The 15,452-nt window shown below is 40.7% G+C and overlaps 1 protein-coding gene across 4 annotated transcripts in view; it reads left to right on the plus strand.

The window, feature by feature from the left end:
- The window catches only part of EFR3A (EFR3 homolog A), a 136,560-nt gene that overhangs the window by 88,633 nt on the left and 32,475 nt on the right, over positions 1-15,452 (plus strand). For all 4 annotated transcript variants that reach the window (XR_002907910.3, XR_003899966.1, XR_003899965.1 and 1 more), the window contains 7 exons: positions 4,549-4,627; positions 6,002-6,137; positions 9,507-9,671; positions 11,354-11,468; positions 12,436-12,487; positions 14,484-14,656; positions 15,262-15,337. Coding sequence is in view for 1 of the 4 variants with exons in the window: in XM_024196739.3 (XP_024052507.1) it covers positions 4,549-4,627; positions 6,002-6,137; positions 9,507-9,671; positions 11,354-11,468; positions 12,436-12,487; positions 14,484-14,656; positions 15,262-15,337 (796 nt within the window). In the remaining 3 variants the exon portion in view is untranslated. The remainder of the gene's footprint in view (positions 1-4,548; positions 4,628-6,001; positions 6,138-9,506; positions 9,672-11,353; positions 11,469-12,435; positions 12,488-14,483; positions 14,657-15,261; positions 15,338-15,452) is intronic.

Consider the following 15,452-nt stretch of genomic DNA (forward strand, 5'->3'; position numbering starts at 1 on the left):
AATTTGCATTTGTAAAAGGTGGTATATGGTGGGTCAGCCATGGGTGCTCCCAACTCTCCTATTCATTTTACTGAAGTAATGTTGATGATGAATGATGTGTTGAAGGAAAGTTGGAGGACAGAGCAGGTAGCCATCAGTCCAACGGATGGGGGAGGTCTTAGTGCGTTAAGAACCAAATTGAGGTCCTGCTGGAAGTGCAGGTTCTGAACAGGGAAAAATAAGCAGTATGGACTCTGGAGGAATCTGGCTGCTGTAGAGTGTGCAAAGAATGGGAAACCATGAATAGTTGAGTGGAAAGAAGTGATGGCTAGATGCCCTCTGGTAGAACTCATGAGAGATCCTGTGTCTTTAATTCCAATAAGTAATCCATGATCTTGAAAACAGAACCTCTGATGCTTGAGGAGGGAGCACCAGGACTGGAAATGTTTCCACTTTTGGGGGCATGTCTTGTGAGTTTTGAGGTTTCTACTAGATAGAGTTAGGTCAATATTCCTATCTAAACAGGTTAGCTCCATATTCGCGCTATTGAGGAGTCATGTTTTCAGGTTCGGGGAGGAGGGACCATCATGAATGAAGATCCCTGAGTTCGGTGGCAAGAGATCCTTCATGATAGAAAGTTTGAGGGGTGTTACCTCCGAGAGGTGGATGAGGTTTGAGTACAAGACCTGTCTTGGTTAGCCCAGTGCTATGAGAATAGCTCTGGCTGTGTCTCATCGCAGCTTGAGAAGACTCTTGACGATTAGTAGTAGAGGTGGCTAAGAAGAGTATGGGGCCATGGTATTGTCAAGATATCTCCCAGAGATTTATGGCCATAACCTTCCATGGAGCAGAAACAGGCAACACTTCGTGGTGTTCAGGATGGCGAAGAGGCCTATTCCTGGAAGACCCCTGCAAAAGACAGAGTCTTTGAGTTCTCATTTGTAGTCTTGTCAGAAGTATCTGCTCAAGAAGTCTGCAAGTGTATTTTAGAAGCTTGGTAGGTAGACTGCTCATATTTATATCCAATGGTAGAAACACAAGTTCCACAGCCTTAGCGACTTTGCGCACAAGAATTGTGATCTTGTGCCACCTTCGAGGTTGATGTAATATATCACTACACAGTTGTCCAACATTACTCTAAGTGACCCTTGTGGCATGAAGGAAGTATTATGAAGCATATAAGACTGTTCTTAGCTCCGGAATATTGATATGAAGTGCCAGTTCCTGTAAGACCATTTGCCCTGGGCCGTGACTCCCTGCTAGTGCGCTCCCCATCCTAGCAGAGGTGTCTGTGGTGAGATCTTTGATGGTGTAGAATACGAGAATGGGGTTCCAACACAGACTAAGTGGGTTCTTCCACCATTGAAAGTCTCCTCCACACTCTGAGAGACTAATGTTTTTGGATAGGCTTTGTCTGATAGGGGTATACACTGTTTGGGGTATACAAAGCTCAACTGCTTTGGAGGACAGGGTCATAATTCAAAATGATCTGGACAAATTGGAGAAATGGTCTGAGGTAAACGGGATGAAGTTTTAACAGAGACAAATCCAAAGTGCTCCACTTGGGAAGGAAAAATCAATTTCACACATACAGAATGGGAAGAGACTATCTAGGAAGGAGTACGGCAGAAAGGGATCTAGAGGTTATAGTGGACCACAAGCTAAATATGAATCAAAAGTGTGATGCTGTTGCAAAAAAAGCAAACATGATTCTGGGATGTATTAACAGGTGTGTTGTGAGCAAGACACAAGAAGTCATTCTTCCACTCTACTCTGCGCTGGTTAAGCCTCAACTGGAGTATTGTGTCCAGTTCTGGGCACCGCATTTCAAGAAAGATGTGGAGAAATTGGAGAGGGTCCAGAGAAGAGCAACAAGAATGATTAAAGGTCTTGAGAACATGACCTATGAAGGAAGGCTGAAAGAATTGGGTTTGTTTAGTTTGGAAAAGAGAAGACAGAGGGGACATGATAGCAGTTTTCAGGTATCTAAAAGGGTGTCATAAGGAGGAGAGAGAAAACTTGTTCACCGTAGCCTCTAAGAATAGAACAAGAAGCAATGGGCTTAAACTGCAGCAAGGGAGGTTTAGGTTGGGCATTAGGAAAAAGTTCCTAACTGTCAGGGTGGTTAAACACTGGAATAAATTGCCTAGGGAGGTTGTGGAATCTCCATCTCTGGAGATATTTAAGAGTAGGTTAGATAAATGTTTATCAGGGATGGTCTAGACAGTATTTGGTCCTGCCATGAGGGCAGGGGACTGGACTCGATGACCTCTCGAGATCCCTTCCAGTCCTAGAATCTATGAATCTATGTTCTTACCCGCATTTGGAAGCATCTGAGTTGTAGGCTCGCAAAATGGAGAAAGTTCATAGAAGAGCAACAAAAATTATTAAAGGTCTAGAAAACATGACCTGTGTGGGAAGACTGAAAAATTTGGGTTTGTTTAGTCTGGAGAAGACTGAAAGGGGATATGGTAACAGTTTTCAAGTACATAAAAGGTTGTTACAAGGAAGAGGGAGAAAAATTGTTCTCCTTAATCTTTGAGGTTAGGGCAAGAAGCAGTGGGCTTAAATTGCAGCAAGGTTGGACATTAGGAAAAATTTTCTAACTGCAGGGTGGTAAAACACTGGAATAAATTGCCTAGGGAGGTTGTGAAATCTCCATTGGTGGAGATTTTTGAGAGCAGGTTAGACAAACACCTGTCAGGTATGGTCTAGATAATAATTAGTCCTGCCGTGAGTGCAGGGGATTGGATTAGATGCCCTCTTGAGGTCCCTTGCAGTCCTATGATTCTGATTCTGTGGAGAGTCAGACATGGAGGCTGACCTGTGACCCAAGAGCTGACATGTGACCCTTGCTGTTTGTGGGCTCAGTTGTAGTGTTGAGATAATATTGGATAGGGTAGAAAATAGGGTCCGGCTGTTGTGGAATCTAGGGTAGCTCCTGTAATGTCTGTTCTTTTGTACTGGGGCCAGTATGGATTTCTAGTGATTGATATGGCGCCCCAGAGATTGGAATAAGGTTAAGTCTTGGATGTTGCTGGGTGGACCTCTTGAGCTGGCAGGCCTCTTAGCAGCCAAACATCCAAGTTTGGGAATACTGAGCTCCACCACTGTCAGATGCAAGCTGATATCTCTGGGGAAATCTTTGTAAATGACCTTGGGGCAATGGAGAGTCCAAAAGGGAAAACTTGATATTGATGGTGATCTGTTTCTGTTACAAAGCATAGGAGACAGTTGTGAGCAGGTGGATCGCTACTTGAAAGTATCCTGAAGGTTGACGTCAACGAAACATCTTCCTGGATCTCAGGAAGGGATTTTGGTAGCTAGTGTCACTATTCTGAGATGTGTGCTAGAACATAGTTGTTCAAGTTCCTTAGATCAAGGATTGGTCTCTACCTGCTAGCTCTCTTGGTATCTAGAAAGCAATTGGAAAAGAAGCATCTTCTGACGAATTCTAGTGGAACTGGCTTCACTGCCCCCACGGGGAGGAGAGATTTAATTATTCTAGGAGTTCCTTCTGAGAAGCCCTTGAAGAGGGTGGAGGGGAGGGATAGGATGGAAGTGGATGACCTCCAATGTCCACTTGTCTGAAGTAGGATGTTCCCAGGCAAGCAAGAAGTAAGACAGTCAGTTTCCAAAGGGGCTATAGTTGCACAACAGAGGATCCAGTGGAATAGGTTGGTCGATGCCCTCAACCGAGATGTCAAAAGCGCCTCTTAGAAGGATGGGCAGATTATGAAGTACGGGTGGAAGATCCCTGTCTCTGCAGTTTGACTCTTTTCTGGAAGGTCTCCTGAGGTGTGCAGAAAGTGTGCTGGTGGTACTAGAATGGTCTGGATCTGAGTGGTTTGGGATCTACTAAAGCGTCTTTTCGTTGCAGCACGTAAATCAGAATGCTGTGTCCTGATGCCGCAGGCTGTTGAGAAGAAACTGAGCAACAACGAGTTTTCGCTTCCTTAAATGCCCTTGCTCAAAGCACAAGATACTGCTCTGTGCAGGCACAGGCTTGCAGTCACTACTGTGCAGTCTCTGATTGAGAGTGCATGGGCATGTGCACATCCTATGGTGGAGAACCCATACGATCATATACTCGAACTATGACTTTTCAAAATATTGGCCTTTATGCCTCAGCTTCCTCAACTACAAGATTGGGATACTTCCTTATCTTACAGGGGGGTTGCTTTCGGAGGGACCTGTGAATGCCCAGTACCTCTGATAATAAAGGTATTTTATGTTTAGGTTCCTAAATAGAAACTAAGGTGACCAACTTTAGACACCCAAATGTCAACATTCTGGCCAGAGGTTTTGGCAAATAGAACATGGGTCTCCTGACTTCCAGTCCTCTTCTGTAATCACAAAACCATCATTTAAGAGCTAACTAGCTGAAAATCTTTTGATATACAGCAATGATAAATGGGACCACAAAAATAGTCTCATCATTACAAACAGGACTTTCAGTTTAAAATGACTGAAAACCAATTGCTAGAATAGAATCCATAATTTTGTCAAGAACCAGTATAAAAAACAAACACTGGGAAAAACTGATGTTTTTTGTTTTTTTTGTTACAGACATTTAGACCATCACAGACTATGGGACCCCAATGAATTTGCTGTCTCCTGCTTCAAAATCATCATGTATTCTATACAGGTAGGTTTGATCTAGTCCAGTGATTAGGCCTGTACGTACCATAAGAACAAAGCTGACTAAATGAATTATATGCTCGCTTACTCATAATTAAGGCTACGTTTTAGTCACGGGTATTTTTAGTAAAAGTCATGGATAGGTCACAGGCTGTGAATTTTTGTTTACTGCCCCTGATCTGTCCATGACTTTTACTAAAAATACCCATGAGTAAATCTTGGGTGGGGGGCCACGGGTGCTCTGGGTGGGGCGATCCGGGGGCATTGAGGGAGGTGGCCCAGGACCCCGCTGGTAGTGGTGGGGAGTGGCCAGGCAGCATGGCCTGGGACCCCCGCTGGTGCTGAGGGGGAAGTGTTAGCGGGGCTGGCAGGGGCTCCCTACCCGGCTCCGCGTCCCTGCAGCAATTAGGTGGCGGAGGGGCCAGGGGGCTCGGCACTCTGCTCCTGCCACAAGCGCTGGCTGCCGCAGCTCCCATTGTCCAGGAACCGCAGCCAATGGGAGCTGCGGGGGCGGTACCCACGGGTAGTGTGCGGCGTGTAGCCCCGTCCCTCCACTGCCTAGGAGCTGCAGGGCCATACCAGTGGAAGCCGGGGAGCCCCCCATCCCGAGGTAAGTGCCCCCCCGCACTCCCTCAATCCCCTAGCCCTGAACCCCCTCCCACACACCCAAACTGCTGCTTCTGGCCCAGGTGCTGCCAGAGCCGTGTAGCCACTGAGCCAGCACCAGCCGCTGCAGAAGTCACGGAAAGTCATGGAATCCGTGACCTCCTTGGCAAACTCACAGCCTTACTCATAATGGTCAATCTCTATTTGGTGGTAGATGAAGGCAAAGAATATACAATGTCCCTGCCATTTATGTGCCTTATAGGAAAATTCGATCTCATCCTCCAGTAGTTGTCAAACAGTTTAACCCTGTAACGGTGACCAAGAATCACAGTTGTTGAGTATCTAATCCCATATGTTGTCAGATTTTTAGGTGTGAGGAAGGAGGAAGAATAAAACTGACTTCAGGTCATAACCAGCACACACATCCAAAAGGCAAAGAATTGTCACTTTATTAACTCAAACTATTGATCCAAGTGATACAACTAATATTTGCCATTCCATCAGTGTACCACTTAAATAAGGCTGCGCTCATTCTGAGAAATTTTTTAGAGATGAGGGGTACTAATGGAAAATGGTCCTGGCATCCTTTATCCACCTTTAGTCAAGCTCTTTCTTGACTGGAATTTAGAAATGTATAATTGTGCCCAAAAGCAGAGCTAAAGAGAAGAGGAACACCACTCAAGATTATTAGTCTGAGTTCAGGGCTGAATATTTGTGTGTGGAGATACTTTCCTTTCTAATTAAAGATAACAAACCATTTTTTTTTCTTTTATAGGCACAATACTCCCATCATGTAATACAGGAGACTCTTGGACACCTTGATGCTCGCAAAAGGGATTCGCCACGAGTCCGAGCAGGCATTATTCAGGTTCTTTTGGAAGCAGTTGCCATTGCTGCTAAAGGATCCATAGGTGAGTCATGGTAAATGAATTTTATGAAACCAATGAACTATTTCAATGAATTTCAGATTGAATAAAAACTTAAACTGTTGGCTTATTTTTTTTACCATTTTTAGCTTTTCTTTCAAATCCATAATTAAATCAGATTTTCCATTCTCTCTTTGGTGTAGGTGGAACTTGACCTAAATTTTGTTCAGCACTTAGAGCTTGTTCCAGAGCGCTGGTCCTATAACTGCAGGTGTGGCCTACCATGGCGGTTAGAGGGCCTCAGCCCTTTACAAGCAGGAATTCTAGGGGATGTAGACTTGAGTAATTATGTGAGAGAGACAAGGGCTGTTGCTTAGAGAGAAACCAAGGTCTAAGAGTCTCCACAATGACCGGCAGAAGGAAAACTTCTAAGTGAAGAGCAGTGGCCAAAGGGCCCAGAGTGGGACTGGCAGAGCTCCTTCCACAGAAGGAGCTGGGGCAGGACCCTTGTAGCAGGACAGTTGAGAGTCCTTGGTAAGGAAATTCGGTGAAGCCCTGATAGATTGGTAATTGTGAAACTCTGGGGAAGAACCAAAAGGGACTTGAGGAGCCCAGGAACAATGCTGAATTTTATGTTTAATAAATGAAACCCTAGCGGAGAGACTTTGTGATAAAATTCAATATTATGTTTCTGATTTTGTCTAGCCCTAAATAGGAGGAGAAATTGAGACACAGCAGTGCACCCACTTGGGGAGGTGCCTCTTATGGCACTAAATATATGTATCAATACTGATCCTTAGAACATGAGAGTGGCCATATTGGGTCAGACCAATGGTCCATCTAGCCTAGTATTCTGTCCAACGGTGACTAGTGCCAGATGCTTCAGAGGGAATGAGCAGAACAGGGCAATCATCAAGTAATCCATCCCCTTGTTCAGTCCCAGCTTCTGGCAGTTGGAGACTTAAGTACATCTGGAGCATTGTGTTGCCTCCCAAACCATCTTGGCTAATAGCCATTGATGTACCCATTATCCTTGAATTTATCCAGGGGTTTTTTTGTTTTGTTTTGTTTTAACCCAGTTATACTTTTTGACCTTCATAGCATCCCACAGAAATGAGTTCCACAAGTTGACTGTGTTGTATGAAGGGTACTTCCTTAGGTTTGTTTTTAAACCTACTGCCTATTAATTAGGGGGGGTGACTCATGGTTCTTAAGTTTTGTGAAGGGGTAAATAACACTACTTTATTTACTTTTTTCCACACAATTCTTGATTTTATGGACCTCTATCATATCCCATCCCCTTAGTCGTCTCTTTTCTAAGATGAACATTTTAATCTCTCATCATATGGAAGCTGTTCCATACCCCTAACCATTTGGTTGCCTTCCTCTACCTTATCTAATTCTCGTGTATCTTTTTTGAGATGAGGCAATCAGATCTGCACGCAGAAGTCAAGGTGCGGGCATACCATGGATTTATATAATGGCATTCTGATATCTTCTGTCTGATTATCTATCTCTTTCCTAGTAGTTTCTAGCATTCTGTTTGCTTTTTTGACTGCCGCTGCACATTGAGCAGATGTTTTTGGGGAACTATCCACAATGACTTCAAGATCTTTCTTGAGTGGTAACAACTAATTTAAACCCCATCATTTTGTATATATAGTTGGGATTACTTTTTCTGTTGTGCATTACTTTGCGCTTATCAACATTGAATTTCATCTGCCATTTGGTTGCCCAGTCACCTGGGTTTTTTAAGATCCCTTTGTAACTGTTAACAGTCAGCTTTGAACTTAACTATCTGAAATTTTGCCACCTCTCTGCACACCCCATTTTCCAGATCATTTATGAACATGTTGAACAGCACAGGTTCCACTACAGATCCGTGGGATAATCTCTCCATTGTGATAATCCTTCATAATTATAAAATCAATGTTAGGCTCCAACCATCAGTGAATGCATTACGGTTATGTGATTCAGTGTTGCTTTTCATTTTGTCACGTGTCTCATTAGTAATTGACATTCTATTAGCCTTAATGAAAGGTATCTGAAAAAGCCTACTCTTCAGCTTTCCTACAGGCTGCTACTGACCCAACAATGTACTTTGGGATGGTGGCTTAATTCTGTTATGCTCTGAATGCATGGAAAGTAGTGTTCCAAAATGCACTGTGCTCTTCAGAATCTGAAAACACACACAGTTATATTGATGGTTTCCAGATAAATTTGCCATTGAAAATATATTTAGAACTTCATAAATGGGCACATCATACAACTGATCATTTTAAATTGTTTTTAATTTGAAAAATTGGGAGTTAAATACACGCTTAATTTCCTAAATGGGGAAATTTATTTAACTTAATTGTGAGGCTTGTGTATAATGGAACTTTTAAATTATTTGGAAGACATATCAGTCTCCCTCTCCCATTTTCATGCTTTCCTCAATGCTATTCCTATGCAGCCTTTGTGATCTTGTGTAACATTTAACTCTCTCCCTTCTAGCAATAACCCTTGAAATACACAATTTCATTATGTATAACAATAATTGTTAATGTTTTTATAAAATCTGAGGAACCAACAAGAAACTGAAGCCAATCAAATCACTTACTCTGTGGGAACTACTCTAACCTAAGAGCTCCTTTTTTTTTTCTGCTTTGTTTTCTCTATTGCTTGCAGTTTGTTTTTCATTGTTGATTTAAGCAAGGGCCTGATTCTTCCAGATGTAAGGTGGTCCTACTTGCACAAATAGACCTATTAGCCTTGTCTACAATGTGAAAAAATCCATTGCTGACAACAGAAGGTTGAGCTGAAAAGGTTTAAAAGCAAGTGTAGACAAGGACAAACCATTCAACACCACCTCAGAAACAGTGGTCAAAACTGGGTTGGAACCCTAAGCCTAGAAATGAAGCAGGATTTAACTGAGGTTTCTGAAACCATTTAACTCAGTGTGTTCTTAATGTAACTGCAAGTGTATGTATGTTCAGTTGCATCCATTGATGACACCTGTTAGCAGCAGTTAATTTTCCTAATGTAGACAAAGCTTCAGACTTCAATGAGAATATGCATTTAAATGTTACTGTTATCAAGCTCTTAGACTGGAAAGATCAGGGACTTAGATGTGTGCGTGAAAAATTTACCCTAAGTCCCATTTTCAAAAGAGACTCAGGGACAGATTTTCACTCTTATACCTGCTTATAAAGAGTGTTGCCATCTTTAAAATAGCCATAATGCTCCCTGTGGTTTTGTGTTGAAGACTTTGCGTTTCTGACTGCTTACTTTCTCCTTCAAACAAATCAAGTTCACCTGTGCTTTTCAGCATAATCTACAGCTCTCTTGAAGAGGGATTGTTGAAGACGTGTCTAGTTTTGTTAGGCATTTTTCATTTTTAAACTACAGCCATTATCATCTATTACTTTACAGGCCCAACTGTCTTGGAAGTGTTTAATACCCTACTGAAGCACTTGCGTCTCAGTGTTGATTTTGAATTAGGTGAGAGGCGTAGCTCAACTGGCAGTGCCAGTTTCAGCACAAGCTCCAAAGAAAGCGACGAGAGGATTGTCCAGAATGCCATTATTCAAACAATTGGTGAGTGAAGGGTTTTTTTTCCGTTGAGCATGGACTCACTTAAAAACTGACATGGGTATGAAGTCTAAACACAGAGCACTCCTCTAAGTAAAGGTCTTGCCATTCAACTCTTCTCTGTTTCCCCTCACTCCCACCAAGATAAGAATAAGGTGTCTGACTGCACCAGCTTTTAGAACACAGGCTGGGTTTGTGGGGTTGAGAGTTAGAGGGAGCTGTCTTTTTACTTGTTAACTGGGCAAATAAGATTTCAGTCACTGACACACAATAAAAATGGAACTCTGTCACTTTGGCCGAGTCATATTGCTGATGAATATTGTGCTTTGGAAAAATACAAATAAAACCTATGGGTTTATGCCTCTTACCTAAAACATAACCCTTGAAATATAAAGCTGCTGTCTTAAATTTCCATATATTAATGTATGCAGTGTATCATTCATATGTATACGATATCTATATGATATGAAAACCACCTGGGCATCACAGTATGCAGTAGTGAGATATATTTTAAGTGTTACTGCTTGGAAACTTGTTCAAAAATCAAACATAGCCGCAACAATGACACCTAATGGCCACTTGTATTTATAGGGTTACTGCAATGTTTCCAAGAGACACAAAATTCTGTTTTAGCATCCACTTCTGTAAATAATTTCATTAGCATAACTTCTCTCTTTTCAGACATTCCTGTTATTTTAGTGCTATTTGTGTTGCTATGCATTTAATTAAAATTATTACTTTAAATTTCCCCCAATTATTTAGATCTGATTCCCTCAAATTTTTGTTCAGCAAATTTGGAAAATTAATCTGTTTTTAAAATTTCTCTATACCTTAAACTTTACGACTGCAGTAACTATTTCTCAACTTCATTGTAAGACTCAACTTCCTTCAGAAAAACTTTGTCATGGTTTTAGAAATCTTTCTAGCTCAAAAATCCAGATTTAACATTACTGTATTGTATCAGAGGGGTAGCCGTGTTAGTCTGAATCTGTAAAAAGCAACAGAGGGTCCTGTGGCACCTTTAAGACTAACGGAAGTATTGGAGCATAAGCTTTCGTGGGTGAATGCCCACTTCATCAGACGCAAGTAATGGAAATTTCCAGAGGCAGGTATTTCCATTACTTGCGTCTGATGAAGTGGGCATTCACCCACGAAAGCTTATGCTCCAATACTTCTGTTAGTCTTAAAGGTGCCACAGGACCCTCTGTTGCTCATTACTGTATTGTAGTTGATAGGTGAAGAAAGAGCATAGTCATATTTTTGTAAGAGTTCTTTTTTGAGCACCCCATTCATGTTTAATAATAGCATAGGAAAGTGCAAAGGTAAGGAATTGAATTAAATTTTGTTCTAGCTTGGAAAATTTCCAGCTCCTGAATATTCTGTTACCTTGCAATTAATGTCAAATGCCGTGGTTTAAATAGTATAATTACTCAGGAAAGATGAGACTAGAAAGTGTGTGTTGTGGGGAAGAGGGAGAATGAGGCAGTCGTGACAAGCTGGTGTATACTAATGGGCAGAGTTGCACAGATGATGACTCCGCTATCTATTACAGCCGTAATACAAACTAGAAAATTGCAAAAGGTACAGGAGACCCAGATAGAGTAGATATTTTATTCCTTACATTTATTAACCTCTGTAATATAAAGAGAGTAGCTTGAAATGTCATCTTTCTCTCCATTTTTATTTAGGGTTTTTTGGGAGCAATCTCCCAGATTACCAGCGGTCAGAGATTATGATGTTCGTTATGGGGAAAGTACCTGTTTTTGGGACATCCTCACATTCGCTGGATACCAGCCACCTTGGGTTTGTACTTCGTTGATTTTTTTTTGAGCTTCTGAATATAAACTCTTTTCTGTTCTGAAGCCCTGCTAAAGTAGAAATTTTAAAAATTGGAATTTAAAATAACTCACAGCTGCTAGGTTTCTATTAAATGTGCGAGAGAAACAAGCCACACACAATTGACAGCAGTATGAACCCAGCATCCAAAATGCAACTTTAATTACAGTTGATTGGAAAGCCCTACATGTGCACTACAAAATTTCTGCTCTTCAAACTCATATAGGTGTTTCTAAAAATCACTGCACTTAATTCCATTAATTCCTTACATTTTTAGGAAGTATGCTTTTAGTCATTGAATTGTCTTCTGGCTACAAATTTTTAGACAGCTGAATAATTCAGAAAGTTTTCTGCTTCATTCTATACTAATTGACTTTAAGAGAAGGAGTCATGGTGGAAAAATTTATGCTGAACTCGTTTCACTTCAGATGGCTTCTTTTTCATTTTAAAATTGGGTGGTCAACATGGACACTGAAGGCCTGATTTTTCAGAAGTGCCGAGCAGCCACAATTCCATTTGAATTCATGGGAAGCTGTGAGTGCTCGGCACTTCTGACATTTAGGCTCAATATATACCAAGTTCAGCACTTGATATAAGGAAGCATTCAATATTGGGGAAACTTATGAAATTTAGGCCCCTCTCTATTTACAGCATCGTCCTGTGTTACTTTGTATGTTCTTTGTGTCTAATTGCTTACTCAGTTGTGTGCCTTCCTGTAACTATCCCTTTGAAATAGTTTTTTACCCATTTATTTGTACCTCTTTTGTAGGTGTTCACCCTTTTTTGGTTAGTCTTGTACCTTGCTCTCCTAGCTTGTTGTTTTCTCTTGGCACACAAGAAATTATTAAAAACCGTATTTGTGGTTGAATAATATTTTGAAGTTATCCAGAGAAATTGATTCAAGCTAACTTTTGAGTATCTCCCCCGATTCTAGGGATTTGGGAACTAGGCGGATTCAGATCATGTTGCTGAGATCTTTACTTATGGTAAGCTTTATTTGTTAAATATATTTTCTAAAAAATGCTGTAGATAACTTATTCTGTAAACGCACGGAATTTTGATTCTAGTCAAATTATGAAATGCAGTGTACATGTTCACACTACCAAGATATGTAGATATATAGAGTAAAATCACAGCTGCTCAAGCACAGGTGCTTTACAAGTAGCTCAGAAGTTAATCCTCCATTCCCACAGAATAGTTCAGAGGATGTCAGTCATAACTGGGACTGTAGGCCCAAAGAATGCCAGGGAGTTGAAGTGGCTAGTTCTGCCAGCAGTGCTAGCAACCTCAAAGTGGAACATTTTTTCCTCTCCACCACTAGGAGAGCTGAAATTGGTAGAACACTTTCTATACCCTTCTAAGGTGTAGCAGTGGGTGCTTATTAAGCACCCAGAGCCGCAGGAGGCATTGTGGTTTAAAATGGCATCGCACTTCAGGCACCATCACTCAGTTAGTGCCTCACCTCCCAAGCCGCCTTCATCTTCTTAAAAGGCATAATTAGAAATACTGATTTTTCACAAATATCGTCTTTTAAACTTTAACGTTTCTTCAGCCATTCAAATTACACTTAAATATGAAATTTACCAAATGACCCGGGACTCTAGGAAACACCTTATGAGTTTCAGTTGGTTTTAATAACTCATCATTGGTAGAAGGGACGAAATGTTTGTAGAGTGATTTAGATTGTGGTTTTGATCATTGTTGCTATATAATAGGTAAGGCTCCGATTTTGTCACGGAATCCATGACTTCCAGAGACCTCCATGACTTTGGCTGCGGTAGCTGGGAGCTGCAGGGTCCCCCCACTGCCCGTGGCGGCTAGGAGCTGTGGGGAACCCTGGCCTCCAGCAGCGGCGGGGAGTAACCCCGCAGCTCCAGGCCGCCAGCGGTGACAGGGGGTACCCCACAGCTGCACAGTGACAGTGAGGGCTGAAATTTCAGGATCTGGCGTCTGCCCAAAATGCCTTTTTTTAAAAAAATCAGCTGTTTGACTACAAAGAGTGGGGGGAAAAGTTTCACCACTTATTTAAAAAAAAAAAATCACGACTTTTTTCAAAAACAGATGTAGTGCAGAAAGTGGTGTGGCTAGGAAATTATTCAGCCATAAAATTGCTGTTATTGAGAGGAGTTGTATTTAAATTTTCCAGTAAAATTGGTCAAGTTTTAGGGTTTGAAAGTAGAATGTTTTGTATACACAACACTTGCAATATGAATGTGTTCCTTTTTTTTTTACCAATTTTCTAAGCAAAGAAAGGCTGTATTGCATCTGCACATGTGGTTGGGCAACCTAGATAAGTCTACAAGGGAGAGCTTGTTGCATATATGGTTCAGCTGTTAAGGGACTCATTGAATGAGGAAGGCTCCTAACCTCATTCTTTAGATTGAATGGTTAAAAACCTTCTGTGCCTGGAGCATAGTTTTTTTCACATATTTATTATCCAATCTCATATTGTGTCCAGGAGCTTGAAATATAACATGTAGAAGCTGATTCTGGAACTGCTTTCACACAGGCTGAGGGATCTGCCCATATGGATACAATTGTACAATAAGCGCTTTGAGGTCATTAGCCAAAGTCAATTAGTCAATGGGGAATCTTTCCATTGACTTTAGTGAGTATTGGATCAGGCCCTAAAAGAGGCAGACCTTTGCACAAACTGTTGCCTCATTCAGTGCCCATCTTTCATGGGATAGGGCATTCCTGTAATATCCAGCTTAAGAAATATTTTTCTTTTTACAGGGAGAGGGAGACCCAGAAATTCTAGTTTTTAAAAAAATCCTCTTAAGATAATATTAAGAATGCATGAATAAACAGTCAAGTCAGGAAATTCCAAGTTAATTGCATTTACAAATGAACCTATCCCCCCAAACACTTGAACAAAACCTGCTCACTCAGAAATGGAGTGGAAGTTGAGAATAATTTTTATCTACTAACATAATAATGGTTTACAATGGTATTACTTATGTTCTCTTGAATAATGAACAGGTGACTTCAGGATATAATGCAAAGACTATTGCTGCTGCTCTTCCTGCCCCATTTCTTGATCCTTTATTGTCTCCTTCACTCATGGAAGACTCTGAACTAAGACAGCTGGTCTTGGAAATATTGCATAATCTTATTGATCGGCATGACAACAGAGCAAAACTTAGAGGAATAAGGTAGTGTTCTGGTTTTAATGGCTTCAGTTATAATAATTGTTTCTAGTTCAATATCCAAATGATAAAGTAATGCATATAGTGAATTATATTTTTTTCGAAGCACAAACATTTTAATGCACTATTTTCCCAAACTTTAAGTTGTTAGATATGGTTCCTTATACACATAGCTTCCAGTGTCTTATTGTTTACTATGCATTTTAGTAACACTGTAGTCCACCTTGCCATAGCAAAACTGGAAAACAGTTATATTGATAGAACCATCTCTGTCCTTCAATGTCCAAGCCCTAATATATTATTTATTAAATGGAAGTTCTGAATAGTTGTTGGTTTAATTAAGTTTTTAATTGTATTTTTGCTTTGTAGAAGATAGTTGTTGCTCTGTAAAATGCAATCTTCTGTGTTTGAGTCATAATTACTTTTGTTTCCTTCCTTTAAAACTGAAAATTGAATGTGATTGTTAAACATGGATATAATTAAAATGGAAATTGCAAGAATGTTTTGAATAGCTCATATATATTACGTAGCCTGTTTTTCCCCATACAACTTCCCTTAACAAATTATAAATAGGTTATTTTATTAAAATGACATACTTGTTGCCTTTGTAGAATAATACCAGATGTTTCTGATCTAAAGATAAAACGAGACAAAATTTCAAGGCAAGACGTGAGCTTCATGAAGAAGGTAATAGCATGAAACAGTTATCTTTTCCTTTGAAGGAGCATGTAAAGTAGCTGAATCATTAACTCGTCTTTCTTTGCTGCAACGTTTTCACATCAAATTAAAAACCTCAATATAA

The sequence above is a fragment of the Terrapene carolina genome, unplaced genomic scaffold (genome assembly GCF_002925995.2).
Source record: "Terrapene carolina triunguis isolate 2854851 unplaced genomic scaffold, T_m_triunguis-2.0 Scaffold58, whole genome shotgun sequence".
Taxonomy (NCBI): domain Eukaryota; kingdom Metazoa; phylum Chordata; order Testudines; family Emydidae; genus Terrapene; species Terrapene triunguis.